The sequence below is a fragment of the Rhineura floridana genome, chromosome 11, assembly GCF_030035675.1.
Source record: "Rhineura floridana isolate rRhiFlo1 chromosome 11, rRhiFlo1.hap2, whole genome shotgun sequence".
In the NCBI taxonomy this organism is placed as follows: domain Eukaryota; kingdom Metazoa; phylum Chordata; class Lepidosauria; order Squamata; family Rhineuridae; genus Rhineura; species Rhineura floridana.
The window spans coordinates 30,449,103-30,470,310 of record NC_084490.1 but is presented as its reverse complement, the minus strand read 5'-3'; the positions used below and the strand labels follow the sequence as shown (position 1 = coordinate 30,470,310).

General features: G+C 39.9%; 3 protein-coding genes across 3 annotated transcripts; all 3 read right to left on the bottom strand.

The window, feature by feature from the left end:
- Positions 1 to 894: 894 nt before the first annotated feature.
- Positions 895 to 1,842, bottom strand: LOC133366797 (olfactory receptor 14I1-like). Its single transcript, XM_061590293.1, has one exon. It carries the CDS (start codon positions 1,840 to 1,842, stop codon positions 895 to 897), a length of 948 nt encoding a protein of 315 aa, XP_061446277.1.
- A 7,093-nt stretch (positions 1,843 to 8,935) lies between these two features.
- On the bottom strand, positions 8,936 to 9,841 carry LOC133367719 (olfactory receptor 14I1-like). The gene has a single exon (XM_061591818.1). It carries the CDS (start codon positions 9,839 to 9,841, stop codon positions 8,936 to 8,938), a length of 906 nt encoding a protein of 301 aa, XP_061447802.1.
- Positions 9,842 to 18,865: 9,024 nt separating this feature from the next.
- LOC133366438 (olfactory receptor 14I1-like) lies at positions 18,866 to 19,819 on the bottom strand. Its single transcript, XM_061589517.1, has one exon. The coding sequence runs from the start codon at positions 19,814 to 19,816 to the stop codon at positions 18,866 to 18,868; it is 951 nt and encodes a 316-aa protein (XP_061445501.1). The 5' UTR covers positions 19,817 to 19,819.
- Between the last annotated feature and the right edge of the window lie 1,389 nt (positions 19,820 to 21,208).

Here is a 21,208-nt window from a genome sequence, read left to right as displayed (position 1 = left end):
GCACCTCACACCAGATCTCCTGATGACAGCTCCCTGTGGCTTCAGATGAATGTTAAATAGCATGGCGAACAAGATGGAACCCTGCAGAACACCACAGGACAGTTCTCATGGTGCCAAACAATAGCCTCCCATAAATGCTTTCTGGAAGTGGTTCCAAAGGTATGAGCAGAACAAATGTAACAGTGTGCCTATCCACATCTCCCTGAGATGATCCAGAAGGATACCATGGTCCATAGTATCAAAAGCTGCTTAAAGATCAAGGAGAACAAGCAGGACCACATCCCCCTATCTCTCTCCCAACAAACGTTATCAAAAAAGGTGACCAAGACAGTTTCATTGCCACGGCTAGGCCTGAAGCCAGACTGGAACCATGCCAAATAGTCAGATTCCTCCAAGCATGCTTGAAGCTGGACTGCCACCACTTTCTCAACCACTTTGACCAAAAAGGGGATATATTGACATTGGGTGATTGTTATTTAACTCTTCTGGGTCTAAGGAGGTCCTCTAAAAGTGGGGGAACACCGACCCTTCCTTCAAGGCTGATGGTACCTCCCCCTCCTCCAGTGAAACACGAATCACCCCCCAGACCCACCCACTCAATCCCCTATGGCTAGCTGTAACAAGCCATATACTGTATGAGATTGTACTTTATTTGTATCTACTATAAAAGAAAATAAATAAAAAGAGGGTGAAAATGAACAAAGATGAACAACAGCTGGAAGGTTCATTGAGCACTCTGTGTGACACAATTAAAATATTGTAATGGTTTCAGTGCAAGGTTGCCATCTTGGGATCCTTCTGGGAGGAAGGGTAGGATATAGATTTAATACATTAATAAATAAATATAGTTTAAAATTGCAAGACCAACCATTCACATGCAGCAGAATCCAATTTTCAAAGAACTCTAAATATCGTTTGAGAAGAATCTCCAAAATGTAAGAATTTCCACAAAGCAGTCTTTAGCTCTTTGTTTCTCATGCAGTAGATAAACGGATTCAGCATAGGAGGAATAATGATGTATATCATGGCAAAAGGTATATCTAGATCAGAACGAGCATTAGTGGGAGGCCTTGTATAGGCAAACAATCCACTGAACGTGAACATCGAGACAACAGTGAGGTGGGGAAGGCAAGTGGAGAAAGCTTTTTTCTTGCCATGAGCAGAAGGAATTCTGAGCACTGTAGAAAATATCTGAATGTATGTTATAATGATAAAAATGAAGCATCCTAGTCCCATAAAACTCCCTAGAACAATAACCCCAACTTCAACTAAATAAAAGTCAGAGCAGGAGAGCTTCAGTAACTTTGGGATTTCACAGAAGAATTGATTGACAGCATTAGAACAGAAGGTGTTTGCAAAGGTTCCACAAGTATGTAACATGGCACAAAGAAGACTACTAATCCACACAATGACTGACATTTGAAGGCAGGCTCCTTTATGCATTATTGTCTCATATTGTAATGGGTTGCAAATGGCAACATAGCGATCATGTGCCATTACAGTTAGAAGGAAAAAATCTGATGATGCAAAGAAGATATAAAAGAAAACTTGAGCTACACATCCAGAATAAGAAATTGACCAATTGTTCATAACGGAATTGGTCATAGATATGGGTACAATGACAGAAACAGACCCAATGTCCATCATGGCCAAGTTTGATAGGAAAAAGTACATTGGTGTATGAAGGTGGTGGTCTAAGGCTACTGCAGCAATGATGAGAAGATTCCCAGTTATGGATGTCAAGTACAATGCTAGAAACAGAAAGAAGTACAAGATTTGTAGCTCTTGTACTTCCGAGAATTCGCACAAAAGAAATGTAGACACAGAAGTAAAATTGCTCATTTTTTCTTCAGTACTTTTACGCTTTCTGTAGAAGAAAGAAGCTCTGTTATTTTAAACAGGATTCATCAAGTGTAGCAATAAAATACACCTCATATTCCTTTTGTTAAACCAGCAGAGGGCAACATATTGTGATTAGCAAAGATGCTGAAATAATCCTTGTCTGCTGAAACTGGTATATGCGTTCATGAGTGCTGACATCAGTCTAACAAATACTGACCTTTTTGTAATACAAAATAAGATTATGTGTTAGCTTATATTGTATATTTCAACATAGTCTGCCTCATGGTTAGCAACCCCAGATGTGGTTGGACTACAACTCCCATCAGCTGCAGCCAGGATGATCAGAGATGGTGAGAACTGTAATCCAAGAACATCTGAGGAACATTATATTCACTACCCCTTCTCTACATATGAGGTGTTCAATTGACTTTCTAACCATTTCCATTAATTTAAATGCCATGGAAAGGAAGCTCTTTATTGATGTCACTTGGAAATACATTTTAAATAGAAACTGCAGCTGTATAGCTATGGCTTCAGTCACAACTGGCAACTGAAGGGTATGTTGCCCATGGACTGCCCATTTGCTACCGGACCAAGTTCAAGGTTCTAGTCTTCGCGTACAAAGCCCTATACGGCTTGGCACCAGGATACCTGAAAGACCACCTTATCCCTTATATACCCAGTTGATTACCGCGCTCTGCAGGTGAGGACCTCCTGCAGATACCATCTTATCAGGAGATCCATTCTGCACAACATAAGAAATGAACCTTTAGTGTGGCAGCACCTACCCTGTGGAATTCCCTCCCCTTAAATATTAGACAGGTGCCATCTCTGTTATCTTTTCGGTGCCTATTGAAGACCTTCCTCTTTCAACAAGCCTTTTTAAGTTGAAACCTTATCCCAGTCTGTGTCTGTGTTGGAATTGCTTTTTAATATGTTTTTAAACCTTTCTTTAAAAAAAATCCCAAAGCTTTTTTTTAAGATACCTTGAGAGCTTTTTTAAAAAAAATGTTTTTAAAGTTGTTTTATTTTAATGTATTTTAAGGTCTATTTTTATGATGTTTTAAAGTGTTTTTAGTGCTTAATAATAAATAAATATATAAATAAATACATAAATAAAATGTTATGTCTCTACACCCCAACAGAGTACCTGATTGGGCTAAATTATTGATTAAACTCCTGTCACAAGTGGATCATTGTATACCACTTCTGACAGGTTAAGATTCCAGACCTCATGCAGCATACAGGTGCCTTTATTGCAATTACTCAGTAGTGATGATGATCAATAAGCTTCATTAAAAGATATCTCTATTCCAGAAAAGAATTCCAGAGCAAATGTTACAAGGTCACAGCAGAGCTTGGAAAAGTTACTTTTTTGAACTACAACTCCCATCAGCCCAATCCAGTGGCCATGCTGGCTGGGGCTGATGGGAGTTGTAGTTCAAAAAAGTAACTTTTCCAAGCTCTGGAGATATCCTTTCAGGATGTGAACTACCCCATGGATGGGTCCCAGAGAAACCATTCCACAGAATCCCAGAGAAAGATTTCTTTGTTTGACATGTATCGTAGCTGACTTCCCCAAAACTTCCTTTCATGTTTAGGCTAGCTTGTGCCCAAGGGGCATGACTTTTGCTAAGACATAAGCATGTAATTTGTTTTTGTGTTAGCTGTGCCTGTCAAAATGGGGTCATATAGTGCCTTTACCAGGACTGTACACAGCTCTTCCATCTGGCATGTGGCCCTGATTTGTGGGTCCAAGACGGGGCTGGTCTTTCATGTCCTGACTCAGGGAACAGCTGTCCTCATCCTGGTTCATCTCCAAAGAAATTCAGGAGGTGGGTCTCAGTGTTTTAAACCTGATTTGAAGCATATGGTCAGAAGGGAAGAAGTTTGTCTCCTTCCTTCCTCCACCCTCCCCAAATGCAGGGAAATTCCATCACGCAGGTGTTACTAGTATGTAATTTGGATGACAAGAAAATGATGTTGTGTGATGAATATTAACTATTTGAATCAAGGTCATTTACATGTTCATCTCTTGATGACTGCAACACAAAGTGACTATTTGCATGCCAGAATTCATTGACCACAGAATAGCTTCACCTCTAACAGAATACTAGTCTATGTGAAGGCAGCTCAAAGAAACATAGGAACCCACCTTCTACTAATACAGAGCATTGGTACAACTAGCTTAATGTTGCCTACACTGACTGGGCATTTTTTTAAGGGTTTCAGGCAGGAGTTTTTTCCAGTCCTACCTGGAGTCTTTAAAGACTGAATATGGGATGTTCCACTGAGCTATGACCCTTCCCCATGTTGAGCTTTCTTAGTATTCTGTTCCCTAGGATTCCCCAACCAGGTACTTAACATATGTTTTGGACCATTGCCAACTGGTGCTGATAGGAGTTGAAGTCCACACTTTTGGAGAGCACCAGATTAGAGAAGTCTGGCCTACTCTGACTCGTATTAGATTTCCACCATCCCTGGCAATGATATTTCACATTACTGACATGCTACATGATTATTTCTGTAACTGGAGATGGCAGGGATTGCAATTGATAATGAAAGCATATATCTGCCCCTGAGATATGGGTCCTCCCCATTTTTCAACTCTGGGTTACAAAGAGATGCAGCATAGAATAGATATGGAAGAGAAGCAGCTATCTGGCATGGGCTCATTCTTGCATCATAACACATACACAACTCTGTTGAATAAACAGTACTTTACAGGGCATTAGTGGGATACAATGTATTCTGTGTTGGCTCATTTACTGTTTTAATAATACTTATGAGAACATTTTTGCTGTATCAGGTGCCCCTTGTTCATGTTAATATATGAGCCCATTTGAAAACAGATAAGTGACACTAAAAGGAAAACTTGACAAACACCTCTAGATGACACCAAAATAATAGGAAGCAACCCAATCCCCTTAAAAGATTTGGAATACCTTTGATCATAAGATCCAATTTCTTCTCTGCCTGCTTTAGGGTGCATTGTACTGATCATACATCCTTGCAATCAAGCACTTTCTATCTTCCTCTTGCACTAACCACAATACATGTTGCTGATATTTTTTGCCTTTAAAAGACTGCATAAGTAAAGATAATAGTTACCAAATGTTGCATCAGCAAATAGTGACAGCATGCATTGGAAGGGAAGTTATTAAAGTCTGTTTGGGCTTTGGGGATCTTACTCCCAAGAGTCCAGCACACCCAATCAGAAAATGCAGTTGGAAACCTCCTGAGCTCTGTTTTGCTTCTTCTACTTTTCTAGCAAATACAAAGAAATAATTAGTGGATGCAATATGCACCTTCTCTATGCATGAAAAACAATCACATTTGTGGGTCAAGGCTATGTATAACATTATCTCAGATATCCAAGTACACTTGACAAATGATTTAGTGTTGCGGTGTCAGGATGACCTGGGTGGGGGAACCTCCTGTTTGAAAGATTGGGTCAAAGCATGATATCTGAATTTTGACCCAGAAAAGGCCCTTTGACAGTCCAGAGTGCATTTGAAGAAAACACTGGACTTCTAAAGGGTGATAGAAGAACACCCTTCATTTAATATTTATGTATGAAAACCAGACTTGATTTTTGGATCCCAGCAGAATATCCATATAGTAATCAAGATGCAATGTCTTTTTAGTATCCTTCATCATAGTATCAGCTAGGTACCAGTTATTGAGAGGTCTGCACTCTGTATCACACACATATTCACCTGGTCCCATTGCCCTCCCTATCTCAAGAGAGTTAGGGAGGAGCTAATTCAATCAGCATAGGGTGTTATGAAGACTGATTCTAGGTTTGAAGCATCTCTTGTCAAGGTATCATACAGTGGTACTACCTACCCTGCTGTGGGCTTACTCCAACCCTGTCGACTTATCTGTGACCATTTTGATTTTCTCACAATGATCTAATAAGGATATTCCACCTGTTTACTCAGTGGCAGTTGAACCATTAGAGCAAGTGGGACACTGCCTCACCAGTCTCTTTCTGCCCTCAGCCTGCCCCTCCTCCTGTCCACTTCCTACCCTGCCTCAGTGTTGCCCCTTATAGAACTCAGCAGGAAGGAGGAGGCTCCACATATCATTGGCTCTGACTGTACTTAGATTGGGAGCTCTGTCTTCTGCCCTACCAGTTCCAATGGGCACCAGCCACCACAATATTCACTGCTAGCACTCAGTAAACATGGTGCAAAAAGAGAGGGGAATATGTGAGAAGGCCCCTCAAGTGTCCATGTGCCCTCATCCAGTTATATAATTGTGAAAGCTCAATCTCTAGAAGAAGAATGTTAAGGCCAGTAAAAATAATAGGATTGCCACTGGGCCTGTTTGAAACAGCTGCAACACATGTCACTGTTATTTTTAGGCCAGTTGATACATGAAGGTTTCCTTTAAAATATGGGAGGCCATTTTGTTCTTCAGTTTTGTCCATTAAACCATTTCTTTTATGTAGGTATGTATGTATCTATTTATGTATTCATTAAATTTATATCTTTCCCTTCCTTCCAAAACATCAAAAGGTGGCAAGTATACAAACAATAAAACAAACAACCTGAAAACTATCTAGAAATAGTTCCAATACAAATGCAGACTGGGAAAGAATTCCTTTCATTTTGCACCAGTTGTGCACACATGCATACTGGGCAGTTGGCAGATTGGCCTCCTCTTATGAATATATTTCTACAGATTGTGGTTGGGAAACTGAGACAGAGGAAAAAGAGGAGGCAATACTGAGCGGAGGACTCAGACTTGCTTCTTCAAATGCTACCGAGCCTACTTTGCTCTGAATGATGCCAGTTGTCTGACAGTGCTGGGACATCAAATTGGCCCAAAAGCAGTGACTATAATGGAGGTTTGGCCTCCATCTAGTTTTCCCAACCAGCTGAAGTCAACAGGGCTGTTTTAATAGTGGCAGTCTAGCAGCAGCTTATCTCAGGTATGGTTGTCCCAAAGCTGGTAATACCTGCCTGCAAGACTCATGCTAATAATCACTCTATTTTCAGTGCTGCATGGCTCAGATGAGGAAAGAGAGTGGTCAGTTGCAGATTTTAAATAGAAGGTGCTTATGAGGGAGACCATGGTTTGTTTTCATGAGAATGTGAGGAGGTGGGTGATTCAATTTATGAATGAGCAGGAAAGAAGGTAGAATGCACGAGGAGTTGAAATTAAGAAGGAAACATAAGACAATAAGAATTGGCTGGATCAGGCTAATGGTGTATCTAGTCCATCATCCAGTGGTCTACCAGGCAGATCACAAGCAGGACCTGAGTGCAACAGTATTCTCCCTTCCTGCAGTTCCCAGCAATTGGCACTCAGAAGTATACTGTCTCCAACAGTGGAGGCAGAACATAGCCATGAGGATTAGTAGCCATTGACAGCTTTATTCCCTATGAATTGGTATAATTCACTTTTAAAGCCATGCAAGTTGGGGCCCATCACCACTGAAGTGGAAAACCCCATCCCCAGGGGTCATTCACATTAGCATGTAGATAAGGTGGAAGGGGACGGATATTGTGACAGGGCAGGACAGACAAAAGATGGGTGTGTGCATTTTAACATCCCAATAATGGAGACCTACCTGACGAATCATGCGGCCAGGTGAAGAGCGGGAACAGGTAAAGCTCCTTATTGGGTACCGTGGGACACATGACTGTACCTTGTACAAACATATAAAAACCTGTGAAAAGGGGGAAGAAGGCAGTCTCCCACCATAGCACACACTAGCAGGGACTCCTTACAATTGTAAGTATAATAAACAGCTGTAACCTTCAGACTGCCTCTGTATCATTTCCTGGACAAGAACTCCATTGAGGAGAAATTCCACCACACCACCTCTTGTGGAAGCAAATGCCATTGTTTCACTATGTGTTGGGTGAAGTACTTTCGTTTGTCTGTCCTGAAACTTTGAACATTCAGCTTCATTGCATGTCCTCAAGTTATAGAGTTAGCAGAGAGGAAGAATGTTTTTCTCCATCCTGTTTCTCAGGAGAAGTGGCCTGAAAGCAGTGACTGTGATGGCACTATGGCGTCCATCTGCTCCTCTTGATCAGCAGAAACCAGCAGGTCTCTTCTAATGTAGTGGGCCAACAACAGCTGGGCTCAAGCATGGTTATCCCAATTGGTAACACCTGTCTGCTAGGCTTATGCTAGCTGATTTTCTATTATCAGTGCTACATAGCCCAGAACAGAGGAGAGAGTGATCAGTGACAGCTGGCAAGTACAAAGTGTTTATGAGGGAGACTGCGGTCTGTGTGCATGAGAGAAATGGGGGCTAAATGAGCGTGTGGGCAAGTCAGGTCCTAACTATGCCTCATGTCATCTAATTTCAGACATATGGTTTAAAGTATTGTTATTAAAGTCTTTACATAAGGAAATCAAGAAAATCATATTACAATAACTGTTAGCTGATCCTAGAAATATGGGAGAAATTCCATTCAGTTTGCCTTCCTAATTCACATTGACTAAGTCAATACGTGTTCTGCATTTGTAGTGAGGGTGTGCTGTATATGTTGGGAGACAGCTGCTCCTTTCTCAATGCCCACGTTCACTTTGACCAATGCCCTCTTTGACATGCCGCACTCGGAAAGTTGGCCAATAATGAATGCACCCCTTGGGCCAAACAAGTTAGTCCCCACAGGTTTATACAATCATACTGTTGAATATTATCACTTTAAGAAAAGGAAAATCAGAAGACAGTATTTCAAGAAGAAGAATGTAGTGAAATGGTGTCATACAAAATGTGCCACAATGATATTCTCTATTAGGAAACTTACAGCAGAAATTCTGTTCGATGAACAATATAATAATATTGATAATTATAAAACTGAAAAAATGAAATATATATAGTATTTATGTTTTTCTTTTTCTTACTGATGTCTTTGTTGATATCTTTGCATGATTGCACTATATTTGCATTAGCTATAAATGTAATTAAAAATAAGATGTTGATGAACGAACAAGAATGAATGACACAGATTAAGTCAGAGGTCAAGCAGAAATGTCTAATGAACACTGAAATTATTATAGCGGGAACTGGAAAATTGCAGTGCCAACAATTCACATGCAGAAGACCATACAGTCTGATGCAATTTTAGAATAATTTCCACAAAGCACTCTTGATGTCTTTGTTTCTTATGCTATAGACGAATGGATTGAATATAGGAGGAACTGTGGTATATATCACAGCAAAAACTACATCCAGATCAAAAGAATAAGTAGGAGGCCTTGCATAGGCAAAGAGTCCACTGAAAATAAGTATGGAGACAACAGTGAGATGGGGAAGGCAAGTGGAAAGGGCTTTTTTCTGACCATGAATAGAGGGAATTCTGAACACTGCAGAAAATATCTGCATGTATGTTATGATGATGAAAATGAAACAACCTGTTACTATACTACAACCTGCGACAAGAAGCCCAACTTCAACTAAATAGAAGTCAGAACAGGAAAGCTTCAATAACTTTGGGATTTCACAGAAGAACTGATTGACAGCATTAGAACAAAAGGTGTTGGCAAAGGTGCCAGAAGTATGTACTATGGCATAAAGAAGACCAGTAATCCATGCAATGACTGCCATCTGAAGGCAGGCTTGTCTGTGCATAATTGTCTCATATTGTAATGGGTTGCAGATGGCAACATAGCGATCATGCGCCATTACAGTTAGAAGGGAAAGGTCTGATGCTGCAAAGAAGATATAGAAGAAAACTTGAGCTACACACCCAGAATAAGAAATTGACCAATTGTTCATAATGAAATTGGTCAGAGATTTGGGTATCATGACAGAAATAGTGCCAATGTCCATCATGGCCAAGTTTGTTAGGAAAAAGTACATTGGTGTATGAAGGTGATGGTCAAGGGCTACTGAAGCAATGATGAGAAGATTTCCTGTGATGGTTGTCAAGTACAATGCTAGAAACAGAAAGAAGTATAAGATCTGTAGTTCTCGTACGTCCGAGAATTCCTGCAGGAGAAAGGTAGACACGGAAGTAAAATTGCTCATTTTCTCTTCAGTACTTCTGTGCTATCTGTAGAAGAAGGAAGCTCTGTTAATTTAAACAGGATTCATCAATTATTACAATAAAATCCACCAGTTATTCTTTTGTTAAACCAATAGGGGACAAACAATTGTGATTAGTAAATATAGTGAAATAATCAATTTGTCAGCTGAAACTGGTACATGCACCATTATCAAATTATCAGGTGTGCTTATAGCAATCTAACAAATATTAATCTTTTGTAATACAAAATAAGATTGATTGAGAGTTAATTTATATTTTATATTCCTGCATAGTCTGCTTCATGGATAGTCAACTGGAGATGTTGTTGGACTACAACTCCAATCAGATGCAGTCAGGATGATCAGAGATTGTGGGAACTGGAGAATATGACACTGAGTACCCCTTGTCTACATGGTTTCGGCTGCCACGGGGTGGATACTTAGTAAACATACTAATACACATGTAAGATGGTCAACTGACATTCTAACCATTTTCTTTGTTTTAAAATGAAATGGAAATGGACTGCCTTCAAGTCGATTCTGATTTATGGTGGCCCTATGAATAGGGTTTTTGTGGTAAGCGGTATTCAGAGGTGTTTTACCATTGATTTGCTCTGAGCCTGAGAGGCAGTGATTGGCCCAAGGTCACCCAGTGAGCTTCATGGCTGTGTGGGGATTTGAACCCTGGTCTCCCAGGTCATAGTCCAACACTCTAACCACTACGCCACACTCGGTCTCTTTATTTAAGATATGCAGACAATACCATACTCTTAGCAGAAACCAGTAATGATTTGAAATGAATGCTGATGAAAGTAAAAGAGGAAAGTACAAAAGCAGGACTACAGCTGAATGTCAAGAAGACTAAAGTAATGACAACAGGTTTATGTAACTTTAAAGTTGACAACAAGGCCATTGAACTTGTCAAGGATTATCAATACCTTGGCACAGTCATTAACCAAAATGGGAACAATATTACCTTGGAAAGGAAGCTCCCATTGATATCACTTGGAAATGCATTTCAAATAGAAACTGAAGTTGTATAGCTGTGGTTTCAGACACAACTGGCAACTGAAAGATATGTTATGTTTCTACTCCCTAATGCAGTACCTGATTGGACCAACTTATTGATTAAACTCCTGTCACAAGTGGATCATTTTATAGCACTTCTGACAGGTTAAGATTCCAGAAGTCATGGAGAGTAGAGGTGCCTTTACTGCAATTACTCAGTAGTGATGATGATCAATAAGCTTCATTAAAGATATCTCTATCATGGAAAAGAATTCCAGAGCAAATGTTACAAGGTCAAGATATCCTCTTGACATATGAACTATGCCATGAATTGATCCCAGCGAAACTATCCCACAGAAACTCAGAGAAAGATTTATTTGTTTGACATATATCTTAGTTGACTTCCCCAAAACTGCTTTTGTTGTTCTAGCCAAGCCTGGGCCAAAGGGACCTAGCTTTTGCTATTGCATGTAATATAATTTGTTCTTGTGTTATCTGTGCCAGCCAAAATGGGTTTACACAGTGACTTTTTACCAGTGCTGAGCACAGCTCCCCCATCTGCCATGTTGCCCTGATCTGTGGGCCCCTGACTAGTCCCCACCCTGGTCCATCCTCAAAGAAATTCAGGAGGTGGGTCTCAGTGTTTTAAACCCTATTTGAAGTATATGGTCAGGAGGGGAAGATGTTTTGTCTGCTTCCTCCCTTCCGCCCCAACTGAGAGCAGGGAGATTCCATCATGCAGGGTGCTACTAGTTTGTCATTTGGATGACAAGAAAATGATGCTGTGTGATGGACATGAACTGTTTGAATCAAGGTCATTTGTGTGTTCATCTCCTGATGACTGAAACATAAAATGACTATCTGCATGTCAGAATTAATTGACCACCCAATAGCTTCTATATCACCTTAGACACAATACTAGTCTATGTGAAGGCAGTTCAAAGAAAGATAGGTCCCCGCCTTATACAAATTCAGACCATTGCTACAACTAGCTTAATATTGTCTATACTGACTGGCCATTTTTTTCATGGTTTCAGGCAGGAGTCTTTTCCACTCCTACCTTAAGACTCCAAGGATTGAACCCTGGACGTACCACCGACCCATGACCCTTCCCCATGTCTATCTTGCCTAGCATTGTCTTCCCCATTATTCCCCGACCGAGTACTTATCGTATGTTTGGCAATACTAACTGGTGCTGATAGGAGGTGAAATCCAAAGATTTTGAGGGCACCAGACTGGAGAAGCCTAGGCTACTCTGACTCGTATTAGATGCACACCATCTATGGCAAAGATCTTTCAACTTACTGAATTGCTACCTAATTATTTCTGTAACTTGATATGTCAGGGATTGCAACTGATAATGAAAGCATATATCTGTCCATGAGATATGGATCCTCTCAATATTTCAACTCTCCAAATAGAATAGGTATGGAAGAGGGACTGCTATCTGGCATGGGTTCATTCTTCTATCATCACACACACACACAGCTCCTTTGAATAAATATTAATTTGCACGCCATAATTTATTTATTTATTTATTATCATTATTTTTACCCCGTCCTTTTTCCAAAACTGGAACTCACGGCGGCTTCCAGATAAAAACACACATATAATTAAAAACATACAAAATTCTGGATTAAAATCAAATTAAACAATTTACAGTATTAAAACCATTCATACATACAGTTAAAATAATTCAAACTCTGTTTAAAATAATACAATTATTAGTGACATACAATAATTCCTGCATCGACGCATACTGTATTATACTTATTTCGAACATTTTACTGTATCAGGTGACAATTGTTCATGTTAATATATAAGACCTTTTGAAAATAGATAGATGACAGGAAAATAAAAGTTGACTAACACCTCTAGATTGTACCAAAATAATAGGAAGCAACTTAATCCGCTTAAAAGTTTTGGAATACCTGTAATTGTAAGATCCAATTTCTCCTCTAGCTGCTTTAAGGGTTTAATGCATTCATGATGTGCAAGATCATGCATCCTCGCAACCAAGCACTTTCTGTCTTCCCCTGGCACTTACCACAGTACATGTAGCTGATATTTTTGGCTTTAAAAGACTGTATGTGTACAGATAATAGTTACTGAATGTTGCATCAGCAAATAGTGACAGCATGCATTGGAAGGGAAGTTATTAAAGTCTGTTTGGGCTTTGGGGATCTTACTCCCAAGAGTCCAGCACACCAAATCCGAAAATGTAGTTGGAAACCTCCTGAGCTCTGTTTTGCTTCTTCTACATTTCTTGCTAACATAAACAAATAACTAGTGGATACAATATGCATCCTCTTAATGCATGAAAAACACATTTGTAGGCAAAATCTATGTATAACATTAACTCAGATATCCAAGTACACTTGACAAATGATTTAGTGTTAAAGTGCCAGGATAGGCTCTGTGGGGGAACCCCCTGTTTGAAAAAGTAGGAATAGCAACCTTCATTTTAAACTGATACATGAAAACCAGGCTTGATTTTTGGATGTCAGCAGAATACCCACATAGTAATCAAGATGCGATGTCTTGTCAGTATCCCTCATCGTAGTATCAGCTAGGTTCCAGTATTGAGAGGCCTGCAGTCTGTATCACACACATATTCACCTGCAGAGCTTGGAAAAGTTACTTTTTTGAACTACAACTCCCATCAGCCCAATCCAGTGGCCATGATGGGAGTTGTAATTCAAAAAAGTAACTTTTCCAAGCTCTGTTCACCTGGCCTCATTGCCCTCCCTATCTCAAGATGTTAGGGAGGAGTCAATTCAATCACCATAGGGAGTTATGAAGACTGACTCTAGATCTGAAGTATCTCTTGTCAAAGTATGATCCAGTAGTACTACCTACCCTTCTGTGGGCTTACACCAACCCTGGTGGCTTACTGTCTGTGACCATTTTGATTTTCTCACAATGATCTAATAGGGATATTCCACCTCAGTGGAGGCTGGACCACTAGGGCAAGTGGGTCACTGCCTCACAAGTCTCATTGTGTTGCCCCTTACAGAACTCAGCAGGGAGCAGGAGAACAGAGCTGTAATGTGTTAGCTCTGCCTGTCATTGGCTCTGGCTCCACCTATCATTGTCTTTGACTGTACTTATGTTGGGCACCCTGCCTTCTGCCCTATCAGTCCAATTGGGCACCAGCCACCATGATATTCACTGCTGGCACTCGGACAACATGGTCCAAAAAGAGAGGGGAATACGTGAGAAGCCCCTTCATGTGTCCGTGTGCCCTCATTTAGTTATATAATTGTGGAAGCTCAATCTATAGGAGAAGAATGTTAAAATAATAGGATTGCCTGTTTGAAACAGCTGCAACTCATTTCACTGTTATTTTTAGCCCAGTTGACACATGAAGGTTTCCTTTAAAATTCGGTAGGCCATTTTGTTCTCCTGCTCCAGTTTGGTCCATTGAGCTATTTCTTGTATATATGTATGCATTAAATTTATATCCTTTCCTTCCTAAGGAGCCAAGAATGACAAGCACACAAGCAATAAAACAATTGAACAACCTAAAAACTTTCTAGAAATAGTTCCAGTACAAATGCAGACTGGTGAATACTTGTTTTCATTTTGCACCAGTGTACATTGTGCACCCACACATATTGGGCAGCTGGCAGTTCGGCCTCATGTCATAAAAAAACATTTCTACAGGCTGTATGTGGGAAACTGAGGGAGAGGAAAATGAAGAAAGCAATACTGAGAGGAGGACTCAGAGTGGCTTCTTTCATATTCTACCAAGCCTCCTTTTTTGCTCTGAGTGATGCCAGTTCTCTGGCAGTGCTGGGACAGCAAAGTGGCCCATCACAATGACTGTGATGGCAGTCTGGCCTCTGTCTAGTTTTATTAACCAGCTGAAGCCAACAGATGTGTTCTAATTGTGGTAGTCTAGCAGCAGCTTGACCCAAGCATGGTTATCCCAAATCTGATAATACCAGCCTGCTAGGGTCACCCTAATAATTTCTCTGTTTTTAGTGCTGCATAGCCCAGAAGAGGAAAAAAAGAGTGGTCTGTCTGCATGACAGTGAATGAGAGAAGGTGGCTGACTGAGCATTTGAATGAGCAGGAAAGAAAGTGAAGTGCATGGGAACATAATAAGAGAACAAGAAATGACTGGATCAGACCAGTGGCCCATGTAGTCTAGCATCCTGTTCTCATAGTGGCCAACTAGGTAGTTCCCAATCAGGGCCTGATTGTAAAAGCACTCTCCCTTCCTGCAGTTCCCAGAAATTGGTACTCAGAAGCATACCTCCTCCAACAGCAGAGGTAGAACATAGCAATCAGGATTAGTAGTCATTAATAGCTTTATCCCCCCGAATTGGTTTAATTCACTTTTAATGTCATGCAAGTTGGTGCCCATCACTGCCACTTGTGGAAGCAAATTCCATTGTTTCACTGTGTGTTGTATGAAGAAGTACTTCTGTTTGTCTGTCCTGAATCTTTGAACATTTAGCTTCATTGCATGTCCTCAAGTTCTAGTGTTATGAGAGAAGAAGAATGTTTTTCTCCAATCTCTTTCTAGGAGACGTGGCCTGAAAGCAGTGACTATACTGGCACTCTGGCTTCCAACTCATTCTCCTGACCAGCAGAAGGGAGCAGGACTCTTCTATTATGGTTGCCCAACAGCAGCTGTGCTCAAGCATGGTTATCCCAAATTTGGTAATATCTGTCTGCTAGGCCTATGCCATATGATGCTCTATTATCACTGCTACATAGCCCACAACAGAGGAGAGAGTGGTCAGTGACAGCTAACAAGTAAAAATTGTTTCTGAGTAAGACTGGGGTTTGTGCACATGAGACAAGTGGTGGCTGACTAAACATGTAGTCAATGTCAGGCTATGGTTTAAACTATTTTTATTAAAAACTTTACATAAGGAAATCAAAAAAATAATAGTTTGCACTGAATGCAAAATATATCAATTACTGTTTGCTGATCCTAGAAATGTGGGAGAAATTCCATTCAGTTTGCCTTTAAAGGACAACCTTCCACATTCACACTTACTAAGTCAATATGTGTGCTTCATATGTAGTGAGGGTGTGCTATATGTGAATGTTGGGTGACAGTTGCTCCTTTCTCAATGCCCAAGTTCATTTTGACCAATGCCCTCTGTGGCATGCAGCACTCGAAAGGATGGCCAATAATGAATGCACCCCTTGGGCCAAAAAAGGTTAGCCCCCATTGATTTATATGATCACACTATTGAATGTTATAACATTAAGAGACAGAAGGTTAGAAGACAGTATTTTAAAAAGAATAATGTAGCAGAATGGTGTCATACAAAATGTGCCATAATGATATTCTCTATTCACTAATAGCTAAAATGTAAATTATACAAAGTGTTGCTGTATTTCACCTACTCACAGAAACAGAAGTGAAAGAAAATAATTTGCCATAGGAAACTTCACTAAAATTGCAAAGTAAATCAAACATATTTAAAGTGAATATCTGAAATGCCTCAACTGTCTCTAAACTAAACTAAACATCTCCAAACTGAAAAAAACCCAAAATGCTGCAACCTTTCCTCATAGGGGAGTTGCTCCATCCCCTTTGTCATTCTGGTTGCCCTTTTCTGAATCATTTCCAGAAAATGTGTTTACACACATTTATGTTATAGTTCCACAGAGGATAAAGACTGTAACAATGGAAACACACTTAATCAAAAGTCTTTTACTCCTGATAATTCAAGGGGAAAGTGGCAGAGCATGGAGAAGGTCCCTGGTTGAAATACTGGCATCTCCAGGTACGGCTGAAAATGACAATGTCCCATGTCTACACAGCAGCTACCATTCAGTACTGAGCTAGATGGACCAACGGTCTGACTAGGCAACTTTCCATGTTGAGCTGCCATTTGTTATTCTACTCCTTCCATTATTTTTTCTTTTATAAGGAAATCAAGAAAATAATAGGTTGCAATGAACACAGAACACAACAATAATTTAGCTGATATTTGAAATGTGAGAGAATTTCTGTTCAGTTTGCCTTTAAAGGAAAATCTTCACACTTACTAAGTCAATATGTGTGTTGCATGTATGGTGAGGGTGTGCTGTATGTGAAAGTTGCTCCTTTCTCGGTGCCCAAGTTCACTTTGACCAATGCTCTCTTTGGCATGCAGCTCTCTGAAGAAAGCAACCCTTGGGCCAAAAATGGTCAGCCCCCACTGCTTTATATGATCATACTATTGAATTCACTAATAGGCAAAAAACCTTGTGGTTTAAGGACGTACCTATAACCAACAGATATTTCTAGTAAACTTTAAAAAGCAGGGAAATTGGGTAGCTATAGTGAAAGCTCCAGGGGAACAGGAGACCTGACCTCTCTGAGATATTGGACTGCCTTACAAATTTGTCAAAATGCAAACACAATTTGGCTTCGTCTTTCACAGTCCAATCCACTTCCTGTGTAGCTTGGAAGAATTTGGTAACATGCCTCTGAGCATATGGTGAGTGGTGGCAACGCCTGCAATCAGCCGAAATAGCAGAAACAAGACATGTGCTGTGCTGATCTTGTTTTAGCAGGGAGGGAGCAACATTGTAAAGACAGTTGATATAGTCCCTTTAAATATGTAGATAGATAGATAGTAACTTTAAATATGTTTCATTTACTTTGCAATTTTAGTGAAATTTCCTATAGTAAATCATTTTAGGTATGTTCCAAAACCACAGGCCATTTTAAAGCCATTGTTGGGTTATCATTGTTAAAGGTTCTGTTCATGTTATTATTCTCCTTTCATTTTTGGCAGGTCTGTGCCAGTTAAGGCATCCTGTATTAGTGTTTCTTAGTGGCCATTCAATCCTGTTCTGACTCATAGGAGCAAGTTCTTCCATTGTAGGAACACACTTGTATATGACCAAGTGGCCATGTTCCAGTGGAAAGGCAAGAAGGGCATTCTTTGTTGTATGGGTGCTGCAGCCTCTCTACTTCATGCTCTTGTCATTCATTTTGGGAAAAATTGTCCGATGGACATGTCTCAACACATTTCACAGCATGATCAAGGATCTGTGATGGATAAAACATTGGGTTCCCGATCTGTTAGTAGTATGGCCCAACCTTTGAATATGAAGGGTTTAACCCTGCTGCTAGTCCCTTACCCCAGCTCATCTTCCCAACCCTCCAAATCAGAATCTGGTGTCTCAAAACTTCCCCTCCCAACCTGGGTCACAACATCCTGATATATTTTTGGAAGATCTGCTCTTTTTGAGCTCTTGTTTCTGTGTGGAGGGAGATGAATTGGCTGGAGGTGATTGCCTCCTGTGGTATTTAGTGTAGGTATGTGAGGAGGTTAAGACTTACAGGAATGGTAAACCAAGGCATTAATGGGTTAAGGGTACCATGTAGGCATCTGATATTGTCATTGCCATTGCAATGGTGGGTCCATGGCAGGGTGACCTTTATGCCTGCCATGTGGAGTTTGGTGAATACTGGACAGCAGGACCAGGGTGTGCATGTTGCATTTACATACCCAAGACTAACTTATTTTATTTATTTATTTAAAATAGTTCTATCCCACCTTTTTACCTTTAACTTAGCATGGAGGGAGTAATTTGCTCCTAATACTTGGCTGGGAAGTCACACACTACAGCTGTAAACATGCCCAGGGGAATGGAGGGATGAATCCCAACCATATTTTCCTCAAATCATCTGCCTATACTTTCTGAATGTAGGTAATTAGGTTGCATATCTTGGATTTTATTATATTAATAAATATAGCCTCTTTACTAATGCATTTGCCTGTAATTCTTTATAGTGGGTGTGGGGGCAAACAATATTTGTTGATATGCTTATATCTGATTGTACTATATTTAAGGCACTTTTATATGAAATAAGCAGAGTGAGTGAAGGGGAACAAACAAGGATGAATGACAAAGAGAATGAGGTGGGGTGATCAGAGAACAATGTCAAATTAATATTGAAATGGTTATAGTGCAAGGTTAAAAAAAAAATCAGGGTAACCATACACATGAAGAAGACCATGGCAGTCAGTGCAGAAGAAATATACAAGCCCACTCTTACAGCAATCTGAATGTAGTTTTAGAGGAATGTCCAAAATCTAAGAGTTTCCACAAAGCAATCTTGATTTCTCTGTTTCTTATACTATAGATGAATGGGTTCAACATGGGAGGAATTATGGCATACATCACAGCAAAAGCTATATCCAGCTCAGAAGAAGATTTAGTGGGAGGCTTTGCATAGGCAAAGACTGCATTGAATATAAGCACAGAGACAACAATGAGGTGAGGCAGGCAAGTGGAGAGGGCTTTTTTCTGGCCGTGCACTGAAGGAATTCTGAGCACTGTAGAAAAGATCTGCAGGTATGTTATGATGATGAAAACAAAGCATCCTAGTGCTAGAATACAGCTTAACATAAGAAACCCAACTTCAACTAAAAAGTAAAAGTCAGAGCAGGAGAGCTTCAATAACGATGGGATTTCACAGAAGAACTGATTGACAGCATTAGAACAGAAGGTGTTTGCAAAGGTGCCACAGGTGTGTAACATGGAATAAAGCATACTACTAATCCATCCAATGGCTGCCATCTGAATACAGGCTCCTTTGTTCATAATTGTCTCATATTGCAATGGGTTGCAGATGGCAACATAGCGATCATGTGCCATTACTGTTAGAAGTGAAAGATCTGATGCTACAAAGAAGAAGAAGAAGAAAACCTGAGCCACACATCCAGAATAAGAAATTGATCTACTGTTCATGATGGCATTCGCCATAGATTTGGGTATGATGACTGAAACAGAGCCAACATCCATCATGGCCAAGTTAGTTAGGAAAAAGTACATTGGTGTATGAAGGTGACGGTTGAGGGCTACTGCAGCAATGATAAAAAGATTCCCAGTGATGGCTGTCAAGTACAGTGCTAGGAACAGAAAGAAGTACAAGATCTGTAGTTCTCGTACTTCCGAGAATTCCCACAGGAGAAACATGGATATGGAAGTATGATTGCTCATTTTATCTTCAGTACTTGCATGCTCACTGTAGGAGAAAGAACCCAAGAATGGTTGATCTGTCAGTATTGATTAACTAGTTAATTTAAACAGGATTCATAAAATATAGCAATAAAATCCACCAGATATTTCTTTGCTAAACTGCTAGTCGGTAAGCAACTGTGATTAATGAAACCACTGTTACAGTCTGTAAGTAGAATCTGGTATATTTGTTACATTCAAATGTATCACAAGCACTGACTTCAATCCAGGAAACATTAATATTTGTGTAATACAAAATGTAGTTTATTATGAGGTATCTTGTATTTTCTGTCCCTTCACATTCCTCATGGTTGGGGTTATCTTAGTAAACTTACAGAAATATGAGGTGATCTAAGGACTTTTTAACGATTTTCTTTCTTTTATTGTCCTTGGAATGGTAGATTCCATTCATTCCCCTTGGAGATTCATTTCAAACACGAACCACAGTTTCATTGCTGGGACACAGAGAGAATTCTTGCTTTCCCTCTTGTGGCCCTGAATCTAATTGGGAAGCCCAGCAGCTGCTATCTATAATTTTTAAAAGATAAGAATAAATTTAACTAGTCCTTACAACATTATTCTGAGTTTTCGATAGTATATGCATGTCCCTTACCAATACCCCTAAGCAATACACTTTTTTGGTAAAGAATGTGGTGCTGGTACTCATGCATTGGTAAACGTGCCATGGAAGCTAGCACAAAATGTTTGCCATGGGTAGCAAAAAAAGAGGTGACAGTACTCCTTAGTGGTGATTATCCTCAGAAAAAAGCACTGCCCTTATGAGAATGATCAGAGCTCCTCTTGGCAAACAGCCAGCTCCCTACCCAGTAACAGTTTGGCAACTTCCTATGTAGATTAGCTGCTGTCAGCTCATTGTTAGGATCTGCCCCAGACTGAACGCTCCTTAACATTAATTGCAGTCATCCTTACTTAGGGATGGGACTGATAATTTTTGTTCTCTCTGTTTCTCATTTTCTCAAACTTAAACTCAGTTTTCCACATTTCTATAGCAATTTGTGATTTTTTTTAAAAAAAATCCTCATGAAAATTCTTCAGCATTTTAGTGTGAATTTCCCATTATAAACACATTTTTGAATGCAGATTTGACTGATGTACATGGTTATGCAAGCAGTTTCTCCTAATATAGTCCATTTTTATATTATATTTCACAAATGTATGCCTTTTAGCACACTTTTACCCAATATATGCATTTTTAAAACATTGTTTGTTTGGATAACTGCATTACAAAATTTGGATATGTGTGAATTTTGAAGAATGTTGGTGTTTCAGTTCTCATATTGTTTTGGAAAGTGCAAATTTCCAGGCTAAGTTCAGGGTGCTGGTTTTGGGGTATACTTTGCTAAAGAGCTTGGA

Excerpts from the sequence above, each read along its gene's own strand:
- LOC133366797 (XM_061590293.1), bottom strand. The coding sequence starts at position 1,842 with ATGAGCAATTTTACTTCTGTGTCTACATTTCTTTTGTGCGAATTCTCG.
- LOC133366438 (XM_061589517.1), bottom strand. The coding sequence starts at position 19,816 with ATGAGCAATCATACTTCCATATCCATGTTTCTCCTGTGGGAATTCTCG.
- LOC133367719 (XM_061591818.1), bottom strand. The coding sequence starts at position 9,841 with ATGAGCAATTTTACTTCCGTGTCTACCTTTCTCCTGCAGGAATTCTCG.